The sequence below is a fragment of the Hibiscus syriacus genome, unplaced genomic scaffold, assembly GCF_006381635.1.
Source record: "Hibiscus syriacus cultivar Baekdansim isolate YM2019G1 unplaced genomic scaffold, ASM638163v2 tig00111372_pilon, whole genome shotgun sequence".
Taxonomy (NCBI): domain Eukaryota; kingdom Viridiplantae; phylum Streptophyta; class Magnoliopsida; order Malvales; family Malvaceae; genus Hibiscus; species Hibiscus syriacus.
In genome coordinates, this window is record NW_024063072.1 from 1,480,015 (window position 1) to 1,505,598 (window position 25,584).

Consider the following 25,584-nt stretch of genomic DNA (forward strand, 5'->3'; position numbering starts at 1 on the left):
ATGAAGAAAAATATTTTCAAACAAGATAATCTCTCTGGAACTATATCTTGGAATTCAAAAAATATCTCTTAGAAGTTCATGATCGAAGCTGGGGCAAGGGAAGCCGATTTTTTGGGGGGGGGGGGAATTTACTGGGGCAAGAAGAAATTGACACGAGTTAAGAATTGTCAGGATGCACGTTGGTGCAAACAAAGAATGAAGACAACCGAATTAGGGATAGAATGAAGACTGCTCACGTAACCATTCCTATCACATATCGAGAAAATATACATCAACATATACACATGAAATTTGCATCTTTGCATCATACATTCATCATCACATTACAATAAAAAAGGTTTTTCCCTTCTCATAAAGATACTTTTATAATTGCTTTTAAGAAATTAATTTTATCCTTTTCAAGATCGTTTGTCTAAAAACATCAATTTAGTCTTTCTTAAAACCATTTTTCCTAAAATCCTCATTTCATTTTCTCCCAATGGCCATTTTTCTCATCTCCTGAGGACATCATCTAATTTCTTTTCTTAATATCATTTTCTCCTCTCACATGAAATTAACTTCATCATAACATCCAATATAGTCATTCATAAATGCATCATTTTTATATTGATCTTTCAGGAAATCAAAGTTTGGTGATGACTAGATGTCCTCAACATGAAGGAAAATGTCATCCACATATTTAACATCTTGAAGTGAACGATCAGATCTTCTAAAGGCAACTAGATCTCCTCAACATGCAGGAGCAGACTGACTGTCGCCTTTAAGATTGTTTCTCTCGAAAGAAATTTTGTCTCGCTTGGGATAGTTTCTCTTGAAACAAAATTGATCTCACTTGAGATTGTTTTCTTAAAAACAAATTTTATCTCGCTTGAGACAGTTTTTCTTAAAAACAAATTCGTCTCACTTGAGACAGTCTTCCTTAAGACACAAACATTTGAGATTGTTTTTCTTAAAAACAAATTCCGTCTCACTTGAGACAGTTTCACCTAGAAATACAAATTCTGAAATTGTTTCACTTGAAAAAAAATTGATAAACCTTTGAGATTATTTCTCTTGAAACAAATTTTGTCTCGCTTTAGAAAATTTCTCTTGAAACATAAACCTTTGATATTTTTATCTTGAAACAAATTTTGTCTCGCTTGAGACAGTTTCTCTTGAAAAAATAAACCTTTGAGATTGTTTCTCTTGAAACAAATTTTGTCACGCTTAAGACAATTTCTCTTGAAACATAAACCTTTGAGATTGTTTCTCTTGAAACAAATTTTGTCTTGCTTGAGACAATTTCTCTTGAAACATAAACCTTTAAGATTGTTTATCTTGAAACAAATTTTGTCTCGCTTGAGACAATTTCCCTTGAAACATAAACCTTTGAGATTATTTATCTCGAAACAAATTTTGTCTGTCTTGAGGCCGTTTCTCTTGAAACATAAACCTTTGAGATTGTTTCTCTTGAAATAAATTTTGTCTCTCTTGAGACTATCTCTCTTAAGACCGTTTCTCTTGAAACATAAACATTTGAGATTGTTTCACTCGAAACAAAGTTTCGTCTCACTTGAGACAGTTTCTCTTGAAACAAAATTAATCTCACTTGAGATTGTTGTCTCCAAATTATCCTAAAGACAGCTAGACGTCCTCATCATGAAGGAACAATCTCGTCCACCGAACAGATCTCCTCAACGCGTAGGAGTAGTGTCATCCTCATATAACCAAACTTCCTCATCACGTAGGAACTGTGTTATCTCCAAAATCATCTCCAGATTAACCCAATTTCCTCAACGAGAAGGAACACCGACATTTTCAACAAACAATTTACCTAAAAGCGACCAAATCTCTTCAACATAGATGAGCAGTATCGTCTTTAAAATCAAATGTCAAAGTGAAAGAGAGAAGCAGACAAAAATTCGTTGTCTTGTTGTCTTTGCCTTATTCTTGTTAACACACGAATGTGCAAAGAGGGGTAGCTGTAGACACTCGTTTTTGTCCGGGTTTTAATTATTATTATTAATATTATCATTATTATTATTACTACTACTATTAGTATTATTATTTTATTAATAGTATTATTACTACATTTTATAGGTCCAAATGAAAATCGGGTTAAGACTCAAGTAAGAGGCCCAAACCCTGATTTAAATTACAAGACCCAAAAGGATCTAACCAAGCCCACCCAATTTCGACCCGACTGGAGCTCAATAGTTGACCCATAACTCAATTAGGGTTTTATCTTAAGCCTACAGTGTCGCTTAATCTCATCCATACAATCTGGACCCAAATTAACAGTTTAGATCAATGATATTTAGGGTTTTAAAACCCTAACCTTATGGAGCTATTACTGCTTATTACTGCTGCCACCACCGACCGCCTCTGACACTGCCATTTCAATCTACAGTGACCGAAATCACGATCCACGAGTCAATCACCAAGCAAAATCAGTCAGAGAAGAAAAACAAATATAAAAACCCATTTGTACAAAAGGAAATTCAGGGAAATAATTCTTCTACCCATAGATCTCATAATTCATATCCAAAATTCACCCTTAAATACACATGCAAAAACATTTTCGGGAGAAATCGAACATAACAAAAAAAAAAGAAAAAAAAAGGGAGATTCGAATACAAAAAAGGGAAAGAGAGAAAAACATCAAAAGGAAAATATAACAAAGAGAAAAAAGAGAACTTACCGGGTACGACATTCATCGGAAGCAAAGAGGGGGCACCGAATTTCAGGTTTTCGAAAGGTATAAAACCTAGATCTAGGGTTCTAGGGTAAGTTTTAGGCTCAGGGGTGTAGGATTTGGGTTAAGGAGGACGAGAGGAGTATTTTCGAGGCGTTTTACTCCCTCCGGTTGTCGTGGGAGGCCGTAATTTACTGCCGATGAGCGGTGGTTTCCCCTTCCCGACAAGGAAGTTGAGAGAGTTTGTAAACTCTCTCTTTCCTCTTCCAAAGTGAAATGAAGCAAATGAAGAGATGATGAGGAAAAGCCCTAAATTCGGGCTTATATATACTGATTGAAACGATGTAGTTTCACCCCTCTATTCCCGTGTTTTTATAAGTTTAGGGGAAAATAACATATTTGGTCCCCGTTCTTTGTAATTTCACCATTTGGGTCACTGAATGAAGTATTGTGTTATTTTGTTTTGAGCACCTATCTTTCTATGTTTCTATTTAAGTCATCATCTTATATGTATGCCATTTTGTTAATGTTTGACTCTGGTCATGATATTTGTAAATGTTTCATTTCAGTCATCGCTTTGTATATTGAATGCATTTAGGTATAATTATTATTTGCCCTTTCATGTTTCTGGTTTATTTTATTTTAGTCCTTAGCATTATTTATGGATTATTTTTATTTCTGGTATCTATATTGTTCTATATGTTCGATTGTGGCTCTGGTTTATTTATAATTGTTGTTCGGTCCTTTAAGTTTATATCAGTACCATTCTGATCCCTCAAATCACCAAATATGCTTATTTTTGTTGATTGTATTTTGATCTGTAAAGTTTTCTTGTTTATATTCTAGTCCTTTATGTATATATGTATATTTTGCATATTATGTGTTTATATGTATTATATTAAATAAATATTATAAGCCCTTTTGTTGTAGATATTTTGTTCTATACATTTCAAATTGCATTGGTTTCCATTGTATTTTTTTATCTATTGATTTGCTATTCTAATATTTTCAAGAACACTTATTTGTATAATGAGCATGGAAAGCACTGCTTGGTCGAAGTAGTGCGATCCAATACGTCATTCGAACAAAATGTGAACTTGAAATAAATCAAATTTATTTTTATAAAATGATAATCAATTCGTTTTTATTCAAATGATGCAAGGCATATTGTTTTAAATAGTAATTTATTTTATTTTATGCAAATGTCGAGATTCAATTTATATTCGATTCGTTTTTTTATCGATGAGGAATATTCTTTTTAGACAAGAAATAAAAGAGATAGTAATCCCATCGGAGTATGGGAAAATCTCGATATTTCTTCTTAAAATAAGGAATGTTCCCTAATAAATAATTCGAAACAAATTAATCAAAGTTCAATAAATGGATCATAATTTAATTTTCTATTTGAATTTTAATTTCCACCATTACGACAACATATAAGCGACTAAGTACCAATTTTTGGGCGCTGTGGGGGTGCATATCCTTCCCCACGCGTAATTGACTCCCGGATCTTAAAAAATGAATCTTTAATAACGCAGGCCAATTTTTGTCTTAAAAACAATTTTTCTTAAAATTGTTTTAAAGACGTTTTAGGTATTCGACCTACCTAACCCAAAGGTCGATGACGACTCCGATTCAAAATAATTCAAATTAATTTAAAATCGCCAATTTTTTTAAAATAAAGTCATAATTATTTTTTAAAAATTTAATTGTTTTAAAAAAAATAGTGATTACATCACTAATACTCGAAGTGCGCATAAATTCTTTGAAATTTAAATATGTTTATTGTTAACATTAAATCTGAATATTATTATCCAAATTCAAATCTAAATTATTATTTGTTGGATATCTAAATTTTGTTAAATATTTAAATTTATTTTTTAAAGACAAAAGTATATATTTTAATACTTAAACTTGATTTTAATATATTTTGGTGTCTAAACCTTTTCTTTATTCAATTAGGTATATGAACTTAGTTTTAATGTTTAATTTTTGAAAATTCTTTTGATCCAAATAGATACTTGAATTTGACTTTTAGGTTCAAATTAATATTTAAATTTAATCTTATAATTCAAATTGATTAAAATAATAAATTTACTCTAAATACTAGTTCAGAATAAAAAGTGAAGTTTAGGTGCATATTTGAATCAACAAATCAAGTTTAAATATCTAATTGAACCAACAAGGTATGAAATCTGGGCGGATATTATATAATTCAAATTAAATACACCAGTTTTAATATTTTCATTACTTTGGTTAAGTACATATTTGCGTACCCATTTTATTGAAAAAAGAGTATAAAGTTTTTGGATCTTCATATTTAAATTTTTGGATCCGTCATTATATCAAATTGAATCTTAAGGGTCTATTTGTTTCATGAAAAACATATTCTGAAAAATAATTTTCGTAAAATAAATTATATTTTTCAAAAAACAATTTTAAAAATGATTTTACGGTATTTGAATGACGTTGTGTAAATCATTTTCCGCTAGTTAATAATTTTTTTCTAGAAATTATATATTATAAATATCGAATACAATAAATACTATTAATAATTAGGAAAAAATATTATTATTTTTAAATATTAGTATAATTTGTTCAATATTATTAACATTGATATTATTATTAAACTATTATTTCTATAATTTTAAAAATAAAAATATTATACTTAATATATTAAAATAAAAAATAAAATAAAATATATTGATTATTTATTAAAATAAAAACATTACATTATATTATTAAAATAATATCCTAAACTATACACACACGGACCCCACAAATCATAGTGGAAAGAGATGGTTTTGGAGTAGTGGCAAGTCAAGCAACAGATGGAGATGGAAGCTCAAAGCCAATCATCACTCAAATTTAGCTGATGAAGAATCGCTCCTGTAAGAACCAAAACCCTTACCCACAAAAACCGCCGTACTAACATTCGGTAACATGCCACGTGTCGTCAGTAGAACCCAACTCGGATGCACCAGCTCCTGCTTCAGCTCTTCTCCTTGTTTGTCCATTTTTCTCCTCTCTTACCGCTAACTAACCCATCATGAACTCATTCCCTTATATAAATTCCATTACTCTGCCAAAGGCGATTTTATGGGACAACTCTCCCTTCTCACTCACTCCCATCTCTCTTTTTCCTGCAACGTAAGAATTTGGTTTCATCTTCTTTTTATTCCTGGTTTTTAGTTACCTTTTTTTGAGAATGGAACGTGAGCCAAGAGTTTTTCTTTCATTTTCTCATCTTCCAAACACACTTTTAAGATATATTTTTTTTGTCGAAATGTAGATTTTTTTACGTATAATTTACCTGGGGAGTTTTATGTTATCTCTTTTGTTTTTGGCGAAAATGTATTATGCATCTAATATCTATATCATGTTCTCTCCTGTATCGTTTTTTAATATATGAATGATATGATTTGCCTAATCTCTGGGGGGGGTTTTTTCCCGTTATTCATGCGTATATGTTTCTGTTTTGTGTTCTGAATAGGGTTTTGCGCAGTAGAGAGCTGAGAAAGCTTCTTTTACGTGATGACGAATACCGAAACAAGTTCATCTTCAGGCCCACAATCGCAGGGCCTGTCAAGGCGTCCGTCGAGAAGCGCCGCGACCACGACGTTCTCGACAGAGGTGTTCGACAACGAGGTCGTACCTTCCTCGCTTAGCTCGACCGCTCCCATCCTCCGCATTGCCAAGGAGATCGAACCCGAACGCCCCCGTGTTGCCTATCTCTGTGCGTTCAAAATCTTTCCTACATTATTTTCCATTTCCAAATGCTTTAAGTTCTCTAAATTAAAATTAACAATTTTACGATGGCACAAATAAACAGGTCGATTCTATGCCTTTGAGAAAGCACACAGGTTGGATCCCAACTCCTCCGGACGTGGTGTTAGGCAGTTCAAGACTGGTCTACTGCAAAGGCTAGAGAGGGTAAATTTACATGCAATAAACATGAGAAGAAATAATATCAAAAGTTAATAATAATTCTATAAACGTTTATTTGATTTATATTCGGTGAATACTGGGAAATATTTTGGACTCATCAGGACAATGCATCCAGTCTTGCCTCTCGGGTTAAAAAGACCGATGCAGCTGAAATTGGGAGCTATTATAAGCAATACTATGAACACTATGTTCGAGCTCTGGACCAGGGTGACCAGGCAGACAGGTAAATGTATGAACTATGAACAAAAAATGGTTTCCAAAAACTTGATCATTTATGCCAAATAATTTATTGCAGAGCTCAGCTCGGGAAAGCTTACCAAACAGCCGGAGTGCTTTTCGAAGTGCTCTGTGCAGTTAATAAAACTGAGAAAGTTGAGGAAGTTGCTCCCGAGGTTAGCTCAGTGTTTCAGTGATTCCTTCAAGTTGATGATAAAATGAATTAATTGCTTGTCAAATTAATGGCAAACGAAATGTATTTTAATGATATTTGGTTTGGCAGATTATGGCAGCAGCCAAAGATGTCCAAGAGAAGAAGGATATCTACACTCCCTACAACATTCTTCCTTTGGATGCTGCCGGGGCTTCTCAATCCATCATGCAGCTTGAGGAGGTGAATTTTACATAATGTCACGTATCATTATCTGATTACGTATAAATAGTTCGTATATAGGAGTAATAATGTACTTTTTTATCATACAGGTTAAGGCTTCTGTTTCTGCACTAGGGAATGTTCGTGGCTTGAACTGGCCTTCAGGATTTGAGCCACAAAGGCAAAAAACTGGAGACTTGGACATTCTGGATTGGTTAAGGGCCATGTTTGGATTCCAGGCATGTTTTGAACACAGGCTTGTGGTTGACAAAATAATTGTTCTTTTTTACTTAAAATAATCATGCATTTGGCTTACATTGGTCACTGCAGAGGGACAATGTCAGGAACATGAGGGAGCACTTGATTTTGCTGCTAGCCAATAATCATATTAGACTCCACCCCAAGCCTGAACCTCTTAATAAGGTTGCATTAGTGTTTGATCTATTTTTCAATTGCTTTTCAGTGGTTACTGAGATTTCAATTGATTAAACTAATTTCTTTTATGTAGCTTGATGAACGAGCAGTCGATGCTGTTATGAGCAAGCTTTTTATGAATTACAAAACATGGTGTAAATTCTTAGGACGGAAAAATAGTTTAAGGCTGCCTCAAGGCTCTCAAGAAATACAACAGAGGAAGATACTGTATATGGGATTATATCTCCTCATCTGGGGTGAAGCAGCGAATGTCCGATACATGCCGGAATGTCTATGTTACATTTTTCATAACGTGAGTATTCTTTGAATATATATATATATATATATGGTTTCTTGAACTTTGAATTACATCTGGCGACGTTCGCAGATGGCATATGAGCTCCATGGCCTGTTGGCTGGAAATGTTAGCATAGTGACTGGGGAAAACATCAAGCCATCATATGGTGGAGATGATGAGGCATTCTTGAGGAAGGTTATAACGCCCATTTATTGTGTCATTGCAAAGGTATGCTCGATGATCGATTTACTGGTTGTGCTAGGATTTTAGAAACAGTGTTCCAGATACAGATGATAGAATTTAAATATTGCAGGAAGCCGAGAAGAACAAAAACGGGACGGCTTCTCATGCAGACTGGTGTAATTATGATGATCTGAACGAGTATTTCTGGTTTGTATGGTTTTAATGTAAAATTTAAATGGCTTGGGGTCTCCTCTTTTAGTTATAATATAATTTTGCTGTATCTTTTTCAGGTCATCTGATTGCTTCTCTCTCGGATGGCCTATGCGTGACGACGGTGACTTCTTCAAATCAACCCGTGACAAGGTACTACTTTGTGTTGTCAGCACTATTTCTTGAATAAGCTAGTGATTGTGTACTTAATTACAACAACTATGCCAGGGAAAGAAGAATTGTGGAAGAAATGGAAGCACGGGCAAATCAAACTTTGTAGAGATTAGATCATTTTGGCACCTCTTTCGAAGTTGGGATCGACTCTGGACATTTTATATTCTCAGTTTGCAGGTACTAAACGCGACCTCGGCTCTTCAATTCGATGCTTTGTACATGTTAATATTCCAATATCTTGTGTGCAGGTGTTGATCATTATTGCATTCAGTGGAGCTTCAGTACAAGAAATCTTTCAAAAGGAATTATTGTATGATATATCCAGTATTTTCATCACAGCAGCTATTCTGCGTTTACTTCAGAGTAGGATTGTTTTTGCCTTTGTAGAAGCTATTTGGTGTTGTAGGAAGAATTCATTAAATCTTATCTGAATTTTGGTGTACTTTGTTTCAGGCATTTTGGACCTTGCTCTCAACTTCCCAGGATATCATAGGTGGAAATTCACTGACGTATTGAGAAACGTTCTCAAGATAATAGTCAGCATTGCATGGGTCATCATTCTTCCTCTGTTCTATGTTCGAAAATTCTCTTTCGTCCCCGAAAATGTTAAAGAAATGCTATCGTTTCTCAAACAAGTACAGGAAATTAATCCTCTATATGTATTGGCTTGTGGTATATACTTGGTTCCAAATGTGCTGGCTGCTGTTCTGTTCATCTTTCCAATGCTCCGGCGTTGGATCGAAAACTCGGATTGGCACATTATTAGGTTACTCATGTGGTGGGCGCAGGTACGTACTGAATCTGCTCAAATTCCATATACTTAATGAGAAGCATGATTTTGAAACCGGATTTCCTCAGAGATTTACCGAGTTTCTGTGCAGCCTCGAGTTTATGTTGGGAGGGGAATGCATGAAAGTCAGTTTGCGCTTATAAAGTAAGCATGAATATATATACACCTTATGCATCCATTTTTCAGTTGGTTGAAATCTCATCATGTTTAAATATGTTCCTCTTTCAGATATACTCTTTTCTGGGTTTTCCTATTGTGTTCCAAGTTTGCATTCAGCTATTTTGTCCAGGTGATCTTGGTTGCAGCTTTTAATTTGTCGTTCAAAATAGACACTTCAGTCATCGGGTTTTAGTTTTAATCAGTCAACTTTCTTTCCCTTTAGATAAAACCGTTGGTGCTGCCGACGAAAGACATAATGAGCATTCGTCGTGTTAGATATCAATGGCATGAACTGTTCCCTAATGGTACATGTTTCCTTCTTTTTTCCTCCTTTTATTGCACTTTTTTACTTGTAATGTCTTTGTTAATGGCTATCTTCTTGTCACTACAGTTCAAAACCAAAACCACATAGGAGCTGTTGCAGCACTTTGGGCACCAGTAGTATTCGTGTGTTACTCTTTACTTCCTTTCTCTATTCATTTGATCAACTTGTTACTACACCATATCTGGGAACATGTCATTTAGTTTTTGAATTTCTTGCAGGTTTATTTTATGGACACTCAAATTTGGTATTCGATTTTCTCGACGATATCTGGTGGTGTTAGTGGAGCTTTTGATCGCCTCGGAGAGGTAATCCTTTGGAATTCTTTTACATGTCTTATTTTACAACTCTTTTTATATATATATATATATACTAATTCTTACGCTCTTGAATTGTTCAGATAAGGACCTTGGGAATGCTAAGATCACGGTTCCAGTCCTTGCCTGGTGCATTTAATGCATACTTGGTACCTACTGAGAAATCACAGAAGAGAGGATTCTCTTTGTCGAAGCGATTTGCTGAGGTAACTGCGAACAAAAGAAGTGAAGCTGCGAAATTCGCTCAGTTATGGAATGAAGTGATTTGTAGCTTTCGTGAAGAAGACCTGATTAGTGACAGTGAGATGGACCTCTTACTCGTTCCTTATACGTCAGATCCTAGCCTGAAACTGATTCAGTGGCCGCCGTTTTTGCTGGCAAGCAAGGTCTGTAAGCTTCCCCGGACTACCATTTGGTTTAGTTACCTCGGTCTTTATTGTTGACTCTATGCCTTCTTTCTACAGATTCCCATTGCATTGGATATGGCAATTCAGTTCCGCTCCAAGGACTCTGACCTTTGGAAACGCATCTGTGCCGATGAATACATGAAATGTGCCGTGATCGAATGCTACGAGTCTTTCAAAATTGTCCTTAACACCTTGGTGGTTGGAGAGAATGAGAAAAGGTTGTTATAACATTTTTGTTACTGTTTAGCTTCAATGCTAGTACTTCTTATTGGTACCTACTTATAATCTAACAGGACCATTAGAATTATCGTCAAAGAAATCGAGAGTAACATTTCAAAGAATACCCTCCTCGCAAATTTCAGAATGGCTCCTTTATCTGTTCTTGTCAAGAAAGTCGTTGAGCTTGTCACAATCTTGGTCAGTTTGATATGAAAAACAACTGATACAATTATATCTTTCTTTTTCTCTTATACGCTTGTAGTTCATACTTCTTTTTATCTGTATTGTATTGCAGAAAGATGGTGATCCATCCAAGAAGGATTCTGTGGTTTTCTTGCTGCAAGATCTGTTAGAAGTGGTCACCAGTGATATGATGGTGAATGAGATACGGTTAGTGAACTCTGTTTTGCTCTATATACAAGGAAATATATATATCTGTTGGCCGTTTACCAAAGTAGCTTATGTACAGTGAATTAGTAGAGCTCGGACAAAGTAACAAGGAATCGGGAAGGCAACTTTTTGCCGGCACTGACGAAAAACCGGCTATAGTGTTCCCTCCCGTGCTAACTGCACATTGGGTAGAACAGGTACATCATAAAACAAAATGGTCCTTTTTTTCATTGGTATCTTTTACATTTTCTAACAACATGATCCATTGGTCCTATGTTTCAGATTCGACGTCTTCATATGCTTCTGACGGTCAAAGAATCCGGCACCGATATACCATCGAATCTCGAGGCACGTAGAAGAATCTCCTTCTTTGCGAATTCGTTGTTTATGGATATGCCACGTGCTCCTCGAGTTCGTAACATGCTCTCCTTCAGGTATTTTCATGTTTCCTACATCTAGTCATTGAATATATGTTCTCTGGTTGCATGCCACATGAATCGATGTCACCTTCTTGCCATGGTCAGTGTCCTGACTCCATACTATAGTGAAGAAACTGTCTACTCCAAAACCGAACTCGAGATGGAAAACGAGGATGGTGTATCCATCATTTTCTATCTGCAGAAAATCTATCCAGGTTTGTGATATTGTTAACTTGCATACTATAATCTCTTGAGATTTCCTTTTTGTTTTGATAACTTCAACTCGGTTGCTGTACTCATTGGATTTGTTTAGATGAGTGGAACAACTTCATCGAGCGTCTCAACTGTAAGGAGAATGAGATTTGGGAGAATGACGAAAACATTTTGCAGCTTCGCCATTGGGTCTCCTTCAGAGGACAAACTCTGTGCAGGACAGGTACTCATTTGGTGCTTAAGTTTCTCCCTTCAATTCATATATTAGTTAGGTGCATAATTCATTACCATTGGAACTGCAGTTAGAGGGATGATGTATTACAGACGAGCTTTGAAAGTTCAGGCTTTTCTTGACATGGCTACAGAAAACGGTACGCATATAACTCGTTCTCCGCAAAGCATTTGTCCATCACTCCATCTTCGATGCAAGCGTTTATAATACGATGGAATGTGTGCTTGTTATGTGAGCAGAAATATTAGAAGGATACAAAGCGATCTTAAATCCGTCCGATGAAGATAAGAAAAGCCAGAGATCCCTGTATGCTCAGTTGGAGGCAGTGGCTGACTTGAAATTCACTTATGTTGCAACATGTCAAAACTATGGAAATCAGAAACAGAGCGGAGATCGTCGGGCAACCGACATCCTGAACTTGATGATTAAGTAATTACCTTAGGTCTTTTTTGTATGACATCTTTAACTCTCTCCCTTTCTAACTGCTTTTTTCTTATACAGTAATCCCTCTCTTCGTGTAGCATATATCGACGATGTCGAAGAAAGGGATGGTACAGGAAGATCTCAGAAAGTTTACTATTCTGTACTGGTTAAAGGTCTTAATAATCTTGACCAGGAAATCTATAGAATAAAGTTGCCTGGAAATGCAAAGTTAGGAGAAGGAAAACCTGAAAATCAGAATCATGCTTTGGTTTTTACTCGCGGGGAAGCTCTGCAAACCATTGATATGAATCAGGTGAGGCCTCAAAGTTTTATAATCATCCAAGTGATAACGATTTTTTTAAGCGAATGCGATGACATCTTGCCGCAATTCTTCTCCAGGATAATTACTTGGAAGAAGCATTCAAAATGCGTAATCTTTTGGAAGAATTTAACGAGGATCATGGAGTAAGACCCCCTACAATATTAGGAGTTCGTGAGCATATCTTTACAGGAAGGTCCGACTGAACATATTGCTATTTGCTCGGTTGTTGTTGATATAACATCTGGTGACTTTATCTTATGCGTCGAAATCTCCATGTTGCAGTGTCTCGTCTTTGGCTTGGTTCATGTCGAATCAAGAAACGAGCTTCGTCACCATTGGTCAAAGAGTTCTTGCAAGACCACTGAAGTATGTTTTGATCTATTACAAGTTTATCAGCTGGATTTTCTTACACATTCTATAATGCAAGTGATATCCGTGTTGGTTAACAAGAGAATGTTTATTGGTGTATTGTAGGGTTCGTTTCCATTACGGTCACCCGGACGTGTTCGATAGAATCTTCCACATAACCCGTGGAGGCATCAGCAAGGGTTCTCGTGGCATCAACTTGAGCGAGGACATCTTTGCTGGTAATAATGATCTTACATCAATGCAACCACTTATTCTTCTTTTTCCTTCCGATATTTATCGTACTTCAAATAGGTTTTAACTCGACCCTGAGACGAGGGAACATCACTCATCACGAGTACATTCAAGTTGGGAAAGGTAGGGATGTTGGGTTAAACCAAATCTCACTCTTTGAAGCCAAAGTGGCTTGTGGTAACGGGGAACAGACGCTCAGCCGAGATATCTACCGATTAGGCCATCGCTTTGACTTTTTCCGCATGTTGTCCTGCTACTTTACAACAGTTGGATTTTATTTCAGCTCAATGGTAATGTGCTTCAGATCAATTAGAAAGTGATTAATGATTTTGTTTCTTTCCAAAGCTAATGTGAGTTCATTGCTGTTATTATGCAGTTGATTGTGTTCACAGTCTACCTTTTCTTGTACGGAAGGCTTTATTTGGCATTAAGTGGTTTAGAGGAGGCAATATATAAGTTTGCTTCAGCTAGGGGAAACAACTCTCTAAAGGCAGCATTGGCTTCACAGTCTATAGTTCAATTAGGTGTGTTGACAGTACTACCAATGGTGATGGAGATTGGATTAGAAAGAGGATTTAGAACTGCATTAGGTGACATCATAATCATGCAGCTTCAGTTGGCATCCGTGTTCTTCACTTTCTCCCTCGGAACGAGAGCCCATTATTTCGGTCGCACGATCCTGCACGGTGGGGCTAAGTACAGAGCAACAGGCCGTGGTTTTGTGGTCCGGCACGAGAAATTCGCAGAGAACTACCGGTTGTACTCGAGGAGCCACTTTGTAAAAGGGATGGAGCTGATGATATTGCTTATATGTTACAGGATCTATGGTTCCACAGAAGATGCAGTCTCCTATGGGCTCCTATCGTTCTCGATGTGGTTCCTAGTCTTATCCTGGCTGTTTGCTCCTTTCCTTTTGAATCCATCTGGATTCGAATGGCAGAAAATAGTGGAAGATTGGGATGATTGGTCAAAGTGGATTAGCTGCAGAGGAGGTATCGGAGTTTCCTCGGTTAAGAGCTGGGAATCATGGTGGGAGGAAGAACAGGAACACCTGCGCCACACCGGGATCATGGGACGTATAATGGAGATAATTCTTTCCCTTCGCTTTTTCATTTACCAATATGGAATCGTGTATCATCTAAACATGGTAAAAAGTAGAAGAAAAGCCATCCGGCTGAGCATCATGGTGAGTAGCACCCTCTAATCTTAACATCTCCCGTCTTTTTAAGGCCAAAAGCCATTTCCAAATGATACTGCTATTGTGCTTGGTTTCAGGTGTATGGTCTTTCCTGGCTGGTCATCGTAGCCGTGCTGGTTATTTTAAAGGTGAGACCCCATATAATCATCATCTCTCTATAATTAGCAATCTAAAACAATTCACCGGTGCACTTGCAGATTGTGTCGATGGGGCGAATGAAGTTCAGTGCGGATTTCCAGCTGATGTTCAGACTCCTTAAGCTACTCATGTTTATCGGGTGCATAGCCACTATTGCAATGCTATTTTATTTCGTGGACCTCACCGTGGGAGACATCTTCCAGAGCTTCCTGGCCTTTGTGCCGACAGGGTGGGCGCTACTGCAGATATCGCAAGCGTGCCGGACATTGGTTAAGGGAATTGGAATGTGGGGATCAGTGAAGGCACTGGCAAGAGGGTACGAGTACATGATGGGGGTGGTACTGTTTGCACCAATAGCCATATTGGCATGGTTCCCCTTCGTCTCAGAGTTCCAGACCAGGCTTCTCTTCAACCAAGCCTTCAGCAGAGGCCTTCAAATTCAACGAATTCTGGCCGGTAGCAAGAAACACTCCTAAACAAAAATAAATCCAAACCACGTTCTTGATCAAGTGAAGTGAAGAAGATGACACCAGGATCGTCCACTCAGGAAGAAAGCAAGGCATGTCCAATTAATGAAATGAGTGAAATCGTGTTCATTCTTCGTTTTCTTTCTAAGCACCCTCGATGTAGCAGCTCTGGTTAGTTAATAAATTCCAATGTTTTTTGCTTTTAAATTTGCACAACAAATTTTCACACTGATACAGTGGAAATTCAGCAAGAAATCCCCAGATTTCCTCTCATAGTAGTTGCCAATGGAGGAAGAAGCATCAGCAGAGAAGATCATAACTCCATTAACACTAAATCCATTTCCTTCCAAAATAATGCGTCACCTTGAATTCCTCTCCTACTAACTTCATAGCTAGGCAATAGTTTATCCTTATCCAACTGTCCAGCGCACCTCGAAGCTTGAAAGCTTCCATATAAGCTCTGGGTTTTCTAACCTTATCAGTGCAGAGTAAAACGAAATCTATCACATCTCCATAATCATCAACTAATAGTCACGCCACAATATAACATGACACAAATTAAAGGGGGCAAGTGTCGTGTCTCCTTTCCTCTCAAATGGAAGGGTTTTACTGAAGAAGTTATATACCTATTTAGCGATACCCACATTTAAGCTATCACAAATTATAAAAATGTGTCAAGGAATGTCATTGTGCTCTAACGTGGTTATGTTATGTGTCGCCTCACACAAAAAGAAAATAAGATGGAAAATTGCGTCTCTTCTCCTTTTCTCTATCTTGAGATTCTCTGCTCTATTAACATGGATCTCATTTTTCATCATATCAATCAATGTAAATTGTCATCTCACCCATTGCACATAAGCAATAAATATGCTAAAAAAGGTGTGATCACCCAGGAAAAGTGGTATTTACAATGTGAAGCTAAGCTACAACGCATAAGAAGGGAAATGGATTCAAGATCTACCGGTGATGGTTCATCATCTCTTAAGCTGGACGAAGAGGTACGAAAATGAACATTGATGTTACAAAAGATGATGAAAATTCATTTGGAGAGCTTCATGAATCCTTTTGTCTTTATGTAACTTTCTTTATTTTTGGTAATATAATCGACTACTTCACCGTTAAGGAAATTATATTACCCAAAATAAAAGCAAAACGAAAGGAGGAAAGGAAAGGACAGCCAAAATGAAAGTAGTCAAAAGAGACGCAACGGGAAACATCGTTCTCTGTACTGTGTCCATTTTCCCCCCATGTTTTATATTAAATAACTTAGCAAAAATATATACAACAAAACAAAACAACTGCCTCGATGACTTTAGGCCAGTTTCTTTTTATGTACGCGTTGATGAAACCTCCCTTGAAGGCACGCCTGAAGCACCACAACCCCACATTTCAATCAACACCACAAGGAGCTGTCATGCTCTTTCCCAAGCTTCCATTCTCATTCTTACACTATCTAACAGTTGGCATCGTCTGCACCGACTCTTTGCTGCATCTGTTGCAAACGAACTTGGCAGGCACTGCCTCGGAATCGTTAATTCCGGAACACCTCGTGTGCTGCCATACCCCACATACATCACAAGCCAACATCCTTTCCCCGTCATCATCCTTGGCTCCACATTTGCAATCCACTGTCCACCTTTCCATCCCTCTTTCCAACCTGTATTTACTAAGCCCAATTTTCCCCGGACATCTCCCTCGAAGTCGAACGCATCCAGTTGTCCCTATCAAGAGCTTGACCTGGGTGGAATCCTCTACACCACCAAAGCCAACCAGCTCTTCGGCTTGGAATCTTTTGAATGCCAAATATACTTCCTGGAAAGCCTTTGAAGCTTCGGTCTTGAGGTCTGATATGGTGGCTTTTACAGGTAAAACTACCAACTCTGCAGGTGGATTGGAGGCAATTTCTTTATTTAGTTCCGTAAGCTCTAACCCGCATGAGATGCAAATTATGGCTCGATTCCCACTTGATAGCATCTCATTCTTGTAATGTTTCACAAATTGCTTGTAGTCAAGGAGCTTCTCAGCTGAGCTGATGGCAAGATTTCTTATTTCGTCTGCAGGGAAGGTCGACATGGTTTGAGGCTGGAGTATGGATTCGTACAAGAATTTAAGATCCAGCTTAAGAATTTCCCCGGATGAAGGACAGTTAGGAACAAAAGCATTGTTCCCACTGGTGCTTACGGAAACATTTTGAGGCTCAAGCCTGTAACAGATGAAAAACAATAAATTTGAGTATGAACTATATGAGATCATACAACTGCATTTTGGACAAGTAGAAGAGAAGGGAAAATACTAATCCAATAATTAGAAAATTGTTCAGAGATTGAAAAATCCGATGCATTTAAAGACACCAAACTACACCTATACTCGAGCGAATCTGAATCAGGATTGTGTCTCGCATTAACAACCATTCCTCCTGCTCCCACTTTCCCACGAAGTTCCATGAGGCAATTATCAAGGAGCTCTGGAGGAGCCACTCTGCAGACAGCTCCCCTAAGAGCACGTGAACTTACCCAGTTGGACCCAGATACGGCCCGAAGCACTCTAAACATGGCCTCTTCAACTCGTGTAACATCATCTCTACTCCATGGTAAAACCGCTGAAGAAGTACGTTGTCTCTTGATGGCAGCATCCCCGGCCCCGGAGTTAAACTTACGGGCATCATGGATCAAACTCATAAGAAAACAAAAGAGGTCCTTTACATTTACAAGCTTGCTCTTTGATAAAGACTGGTAAAATGAGATAGTGTCTTGTAGTCGGGTGCTGGGTTTCAATCCTTGCAGCAGAAAGATGGATAGTGAAAGGCTAGAAAGAGTTTCAACAGCTGATTTATATTCATCAACTGTCAGCGCAAAACTACCAGCACCAAATTCATATCCCCAAATCCCATACCATGAACAGCCTTTGGTAATGGCATGAAGTAGTCGGTACTCCAACCCATACTTTTTTGACACGTCCATCACGCTTACCTTCCTGTCATAATGCAAAACAGTAAGACAAATAACTCAATAACATGACTAAATTCAACCATACATCTAAATGCATCCAAGTAATATATACGAATGGGTCAACTGTATTGAATAAGAATACAGAACAAAAAATGCACTGATCATAATATTATCTGAGAAATTCCACTGCAAAGCCTGGACAGGCATATACAGAAAATCAGCAGCAGCAAATGATATGCTATGCCATTTTATTTTTTGGCAAGAAAAAGACATGCACTATTAAGTATTAACAATAGGAGAGTGGTCGCTCTAGGACATAGAGATCAAATTTGAAAGGAAAAAACATTTAATATCTAACCTGACAGCAAGGGTTTTACATAGTCGGTCCCAGAAATCCATGATATGAAACCCTGAGAGAACCCTTGAACCCCCTTCCCTGCCATTGACCCTAAGAAGGTGCCCGTAACCATTTGAATGGATTACACCATGCAAAAGATGGGTTGTGTCCTCCAATTGGTTATACACCCATTCCTCAATATCATCTGTAGTTGTCACATGGCTGCATGACTTACACCTAAATAAAAATAATTAAAAATTATGCAAAAAGAAGTTAGGCACAATAACTAGAATAAATATATGCATGCAATGTGTCGTAACCGGTTTTCGTCCGGGCACGAATTTATTTACTTGACGGGAAAATTTATGTGAATAAATGGTTTTTGAAAATAATTTGGGAGTCGCCATCGGCTTTTTTGGGTCAGGTAGGTCGAATACCTAAAAATTATTTTTTTAAAAGAGTTTTAAGAAAACATCAATTAAAAACTTGAACTGATCTGCGTTTATAACCAAAAATTCGTTCCTTTTAATAATAAAAAGGGATTCGTGGTCGGTTACGTTTAGGGAAGGATTAACACCCCTACAACGCCCAAAATTGGTACTTTTTAATTATGAATTGTCTCTAGTATTAAAATTTTAAAAATTCAAAAATATATTTAATTTATAATCCTATTATTTCAAAATTATATATATTTATTTATTTAAAAAAATATCAGAAAAGGACTTCTAGGTGCCTTAAGACAGCTCTTTTCTTTGATATTAATAAAATTAAATTTAAATAAAATTAAATAATAATTTTTAATAATATTTAATTTTAAAATACCAGAATAGGACATCCAGTTATATTAAGACTACCCTTTTCTTCGATATTGAAAAATATTAAAATAATTTATTGAAAAAATATAAATTATTATTTATTATATATATTTATGACTATATAATAAAAATATTTAAATAAAGCAATAAAAATACAATTAGAATGATATATTTAAAAGCAGTAAAATAAATGAACACAATTAAAAATAGTGACTAAATTATATTAAAATTAAAATTAAAAATCTAATTCATAATTAATCAAAATTATAGGGATTAAACATGCTATTTCTTTATTTTATTTATTTAGTGACTAAAATAAAATTATCTAAAATTCGAATATAAGATTAAAATAAATTAAAAATATAAACTAGGCATTAAAATATTATTTATTAAAATTAAGGGATTAATTATGTTATTTATCCTAAATATATTTATTTTAATATAAAGGACTAAAATAAATAAAATTAAAATTTAGATATCAAATTAAAAGGATTATAAATTTGATTTAGTGACTAAAATGTAAAGTTTACAAGTTCGAAGGACCGCGGAAGGGATTTAACTATTATTTATTACACGAATAGCCCTCCCAAAACGGTGTCATTTGGGAAGGGCTATTTAATGCCCAAACCCGGCTGGCCCGAAGGGCCAGCTTCATTTCTCTATTTTTCCTCTCCTTCTCTGAGAGAGAGAATTTTTCTCTCGCTTCTCTCTAGAAAAGAGAGAAGCTCTCCGGCCGGCAGCCGCTTGCCGGCGTGGATCCCGCCGCCGGCCACCGTCTTCGGTGGCCGGAATAATTTTTTTTTACATTGAAACGTAGATCGGACCGTCCTAATGACGGTTCCGATGATCTTTTCCTTTAAACGGTTCCCGATCGGAGCAAATCTAAAAAATATACCTTCGGTTTTTTGAAGGTTTTGGTGAGATCCGGTGGTCGGCTTCCTCGGTAAGTTTCTCTTCTTCCTTTTTCTTTCTTTTCTGTTTCTTTGCTGCGTTTGTTGTTGAGATCGTTGGTAGTATTTGATTTCTCTGTGTTTCTCTTCTTTCTGTGTATTTTCTATCTTTCTTTGTCTCTGTCTCTTTTTTTTTCTTGCAGGTTCGGGTGGTGGCTTTTATAGTCACCACCGGTGTGGTCATCGGACCGGTCCGAAGAGTGGGTTTCGGTGAGTCACCGGACTACCAGTGGTGACTCACCCCTTAGCCATGGCGTGGACGGCTGGCGTTGGAGCTTCTGGAGCCTTCGGTTGGGACGTGGCAGCGGTGGAGGCGGCGAGAGCAGCAGCGGCGGCCGCGTGGCCCTAGGGTATCATACCCTAGGGTTTGTATCTGGAGCCATCTGGACCGTTGGATCTTGCCAGATCCAACGGCAACAAGCTGAGGCGGCTGGGAAGATGAAAACCCTAATCTGTTAGGGTTTGATGGGCCATTTGTAATTGGGCCGGTTGATTGGGCTTGTATATTTTTTTATTATTATTTATATATGTATTTAATAATAATAATAATAATAATAATAATAATAATATTTATAATAATTATAATAATAATAATTATAATTATAATAATAAATAAATTTATGTGAATAAATTTATGTGAATAAATGGTTTTTGAAAATAATTTGAGAGTCGTCATCGGCCTTTTTGGGTCAGGTAGGTCGAATACCTAAAAATTATTTTTTTAAAAGAGTTTTAAGAAAACATCAATTAAAAACTTGAACTGATCTGCGTTTATAACCAAAAATTCGTTCCTTTTAATAATAAAAAGGGATTCGTGGTCGGTTACGTTTAGGGAAGGATTAACACCCCTACAACGCCCAAAATTGGTACTTTTTAATTATGAATTGTCTCTAGTATTAAAATTTTAAAAATTCAAAAATATATTTAATTTATAATCCTATTATTTCAAAATTATATATATTTATTTATTTAAAAAAATATCAGAAAAGGACTTCTAGGTGCCTTAAGACAGCTCTTTTCTTTGATATTAATAAAATTAAATTTAAATAAAATTAAATAATAATTTTTAATAATATTTAATTTTAAAATACCAGAATAGGACATCCAGTTATATTAAGACTGCCCTTTTCTTCGATATTGAAAAATATTAAAATAATTTATTGAAAAAATATAAATTATTATTTATTATATATATTTATGACTATATAATAAAAATATTTAAATAAAGCAATAAAAATACAATTAGAATGATATATTTAAAAGCAGTAAAATAAATGAACACAATTAAAAATAGTGACTAAATTATATTAAAATTAAAATTAAAAATCTAATTCATAATTAATCAAAATTATAGGGATTAAACATGCTATTTCTTTATTTTATTTATTTAGTGACTAAAATAAAATTATCTAAAATTCGAATATAAGATTAAAATAAATTAAAAATATAAACTAGGCATTAAAATATTATTTATTAAAATTAAGGGATTAATTATGTTATTTATCCTAAATATATTATTTTAATATAAAGGACTAAAATAAATAAAATTAAAATTTAGATATCAAATTAAAAGGATTATAAATTCGATTTAGTGACTAAAATGTAAAGTTTATAAGTTTGGAGGATCGCGGAAGGGATTTAACTATTATTTATTACACGAATAGCCCTCCCCAAAACGGCGTCGTTTGGGAAGGGCTATTTAATGCCCAAACCCGGCTGGCCCGAAGGGCCAGCTTCATTTCTCTATTTTTCCTCTCTCTCTTCTCTGAGAGAGAGAATTTTTCTCTCGCTTCTCTCTAGAAAAGAGAGAAGCTCTCCGGCCGGCAGCCGCTTGCCTGCGTGGATCCCGCCGCCGGCCACCGTCTTCGGTGGCCGGAATAATTTTTTTTTTTACATTGAAACGTAGATCGGACCGTCCTAATGACGGTTCCGATGATCTTTTCCTTTAAACGACTCCCGATCGGAGCAAATCTAAAAAATATACCTTCGGTTTTTCGAAGGTTTTGGTGAGATCCGGTGGTCGGCTTCCTCGGTAAGTTTCTCTTCTTCCTTTTTCTTTCTTTTCTGTTTCTTTGCTGCGTTTGTTGTTGAGATCGTTGGTAGTATTTGATTTCTCTGTGTTTCTCTTCTTTCTGTGTATTTTCTGTCTTTCTTTGTCTCTGTCTCTTTTTTTTTCTTGCAGGTTCGGGTGGTGGCTTTTATAGCCACCACCGGTGTGGTCATCGGACCGGTCCGAAGAGTGGGTTTCGATGAGTCACCGGACTACCAGTGGTGACTCACCCCTTAGCCATGGCATGGACGGCTGGCGTTAGAGCTTCTGGAGCCTTCGGTTGGGACGTGGCAGCGGTGGAGGCGGCGAGAGCAGCAGCGGCGGCCGCGTGGCCCTAGGGTATCATACCCTAGGGTTTGTATCTGGAGCCATCTGGACCATTGGATCTTGCCAGATCCAACGACAGCAAGCTGAGGCGGCTGGGAAGATGGAAACCCTAATCTGTTAGGGTTTGATGGGCCATTTGTAATTGGGCCGGTTGATTGGGCTTGTATATTTTTTATTATTATTTATATATGTATTTAATAATAATAATAATAATAATAATAATAATAATTATTATAATAATTATAATTATAATAATAAATAAATTAATATGGGTAAAAAATTAGTATCTTCACAATGCACCATAGTTCATAGCACATGCATACGTATATCAACGGACATAAGAATATGGATCAGTATTAGATCATGTCAGAGTTAACGAATTTTATTTTATAACTCGAATTTTATTTGAAATTTTTTTAATCGAATCGAGTTTATGAAATTCGAGTCGAGTTGAATCTAGTTTCTTTAAACTTAATTGTAAATATTTATAAATTTTGGAGTTATAGTACTATTTAATTAATTGATTAAGATTTAAACAATTTTCAATAACCATATACGATATACATTTTAAATTTTTCATATACAATATATATATATATATATATATATTATACATAGACGAGACATGATTCAAACTTGAAAATCAATCTACTTATATGATATACATGTACATTACTTTATATTTTATAACTCAACTCAAATTTAAATTTTTTTTCAAGTCAAATCAAATTTATAAAATTACGAATCGATTTAAGTTTTTAATATTGAATTGAATCGAAAGCTTCAGTTTTTTCGAAACGAATATAATTTTGTTCGCATTTAATTGAGAAAAAATAAATAAATGTAAGGAGAACGCAATGAGTTAGAATACCTTAATTCTGACAGATGCAGGATATCTCCGCAACGCACACATGGTTTATGGTAGCCACCAATGGAGTTACCATCAGCCTTTATGATGAAGTGGTATCGTTTGAAACATACTGGATGGCCGCTCCACCCTAATAAGACAGCAACAAAAACACCATTATTTAGACATAATGTGTCGGCAAACAATTGGATAAGGAAGAAGCGGGACAGAGACTTTAATGTCTACAAAAACAAAATATTAAAAAACACGTGGATGATGAGCCGTAAGGAAGAGAGAGAAGTCAAGGAAGCTCAAATTTTAATAGATAGTGACGTGTGAAAATGTTGATTAGTCTTACTTGGTAAAATAAGATAAATAAGAAGATATGAGATGGGTATAATGGTAAAATAACAATGCAGAATATGCAATGCCAGGTGTTCCGTGAGCCCTAAATGATGTGTCCAGTCGAAGCCACGTGCCCCCAGTCACAAATTTATAATATTATTATTTTTAATTAATTAATCCTATCAGTCTAATCCAAAATCAAACAAAACTTATCGTTTCATTATTTACTCCCGAGATATTCGCAGCTCCCAAACAATTCGACTCACCTAACCCCATTAGTATTATTATTATTATTATTATCATTATTATCGTGTTCATTGTCTATATCCTTGTAAATAAATTTCGATTTTATTGTTAGTATTACTATTAAGCATCATTTATTTAGGCAATATATTTCTCCGTAATCTAAGCAATCTGCAACTGGCGAAGCAGCAGAGAAAAACTGAATGACGTAGAAAGAGCCTAGGGATGAGCGTAAGACAAAATCGATCAATGACTCGGCATGAGTCCACTTACCAACGACTCGGCACAGGTCACAGTAGATGGATCTAGATCTAGCGACGTCCTCCTCCACCACGTCTAGACAAACCACGGATGAAGAGGGATCGGAGCTGTCCGTCGGGTCACCGACTCTGAAGACGATCTGCCAGATCGTCACGTGAGGGAAAAGCGACGACTGAGGAGGCATGAGAGCGTGCTTCGACAGAAAAGACCTGATGTTGACACGAAACGGCGTGGCGACGCCAGATCCAGAGGCGGAGGTGGAAGAGGAAGGGAACGTGAGGAAGTCGTAGAGGTCGGCTGTAACTCTTCTCTTCATCCTTTTCACTGGCAAACCATTCACAACCATACTGAAGGCGGTGCTGGATCGTGATAGAAAGTATCGCCGGGAGATATAGTTGATCCAATGGTGGAAGAGAATCTCGGCTGTAAAAGGGCGAGGAAGAAGAAAGCAGGCAGAATAGAGGGGGAAAACGAAAGTATTTGTTGTTTGCTTAGCGGTTAGTGTGGAGGTGAGGGTGAGGGAGAGAGCAGCTTTGGTGTTTGATCATCAATCAATCAAAAAGCAATATTTTTCCTTTTTTTGATTATATATGATCTGATATTATTGGTATTATTTGTAAGTCGGTTTCTTTTGAAATTGAAAATAAAGGACTGGAAGGAGTTGAGGTTATCTTATTGAAACGACAACGAGCTTATTTCTTGTCTTCTAAGAAATAGAATCATCGCGGAACTTGAATAACTGAAGAAGATAATTTTGATATTTCCAATAAATTTCCTAATAAGTCGGTTATTTTTTATTATTTTAAAAATATTTAATATAAAAATAAATATTTAAATTATATCTAAAAAAATAATTTGATATCTAAATTTTTATAAATAAATATTTAATGGTTTTTCATTATATTTTTAAATTTTTATCGTTATATTTTTTAAATTTTTTATTTTTAATATTAAAAATCTGAATTTTATAATATATATATATATATATATATCATTCATTCTCTCCCTCCTCCCCCCAACACAACTTTCCTTCTTTCTCCCCCAAAAGTTGTAGTAGACCCAAACTTTAACACAACTTTTCTTCTTCCCCCCCCCCCCCCAAACAAAGTTGTAGTAGACCAAAACTTTAACACAACTTTTCTTCTTCCCACCCCACGCCACCCCACCTAAAAAGTTGTAGTAGACCAAAACTTTAACACAACTTTTCTTCTCTCCCCCCCCCCCACCCCACCCCACCCAAAAGTTGTAGTAGACCCATACTTTAAGAACCCATTGAGAAATAAATTAAAACATTTTTTTAAGACATAGTGTAGATATTTATTTTTGTATTAAGTTTTTAAAAAATAAATTTAATG

The 25,584-nt window shown here is 36.1% G+C and overlaps 2 protein-coding genes across 2 annotated transcripts; one reads left to right on the forward strand and one right to left on the reverse strand.

Moving 5' to 3' along the window:
* The first annotated feature begins 6,208 nt into the window (after positions 1-6,208).
* LOC120159723 (callose synthase 5-like) lies at positions 6,209-15,170 on the forward strand. Its single transcript, XM_039170283.1, has 37 exons — positions 6,209-6,410; positions 6,507-6,607; positions 6,724-6,845; positions 6,918-7,014; positions 7,122-7,232; positions 7,322-7,450; positions 7,542-7,634; positions 7,720-7,938; positions 8,014-8,151; positions 8,237-8,313; positions 8,397-8,469; positions 8,545-8,667; positions 8,739-8,853; positions 8,944-9,278; positions 9,372-9,424; positions 9,509-9,569; positions 9,663-9,744; positions 9,831-9,886; positions 9,983-10,069; positions 10,162-10,464; positions 10,543-10,703; positions 10,779-10,902; positions 11,000-11,094; positions 11,174-11,291; positions 11,377-11,528; positions 11,619-11,728; positions 11,827-11,949; positions 12,029-12,097; positions 12,198-12,387; positions 12,460-12,694; positions 12,781-12,896; positions 12,986-13,069; positions 13,178-13,290; positions 13,364-13,593; positions 13,680-14,489; positions 14,579-14,629; positions 14,699-15,170. Exons 1-37 carry the CDS (start codon positions 6,209-6,211, stop codon positions 15,113-15,115), a joined length of 5,775 nt encoding a protein of 1,924 aa, XP_039026214.1. The 3' UTR covers positions 15,116-15,170.
* A 1,182-nt stretch (positions 15,171-16,352) lies between these two features.
* LOC120159722 (PHD finger protein At1g33420-like) lies at positions 16,353-24,756 on the reverse strand. The gene is made up of 5 exons (XM_039170282.1): positions 24,242-24,756; positions 23,405-23,531; positions 18,413-18,628; positions 17,468-18,079; positions 16,353-17,309 (listed from the first exon to the last, which is right to left on the reverse strand). The coding sequence occupies exons 1-5, from the start codon at positions 24,573-24,575 to the stop codon at positions 16,556-16,558; spliced, it is 2,043 nt and encodes a 680-aa protein (XP_039026213.1). The 5' UTR covers positions 24,576-24,756; the 3' UTR covers positions 16,353-16,555.
* Positions 24,757-25,584: the final 828 nt, after the last annotated feature.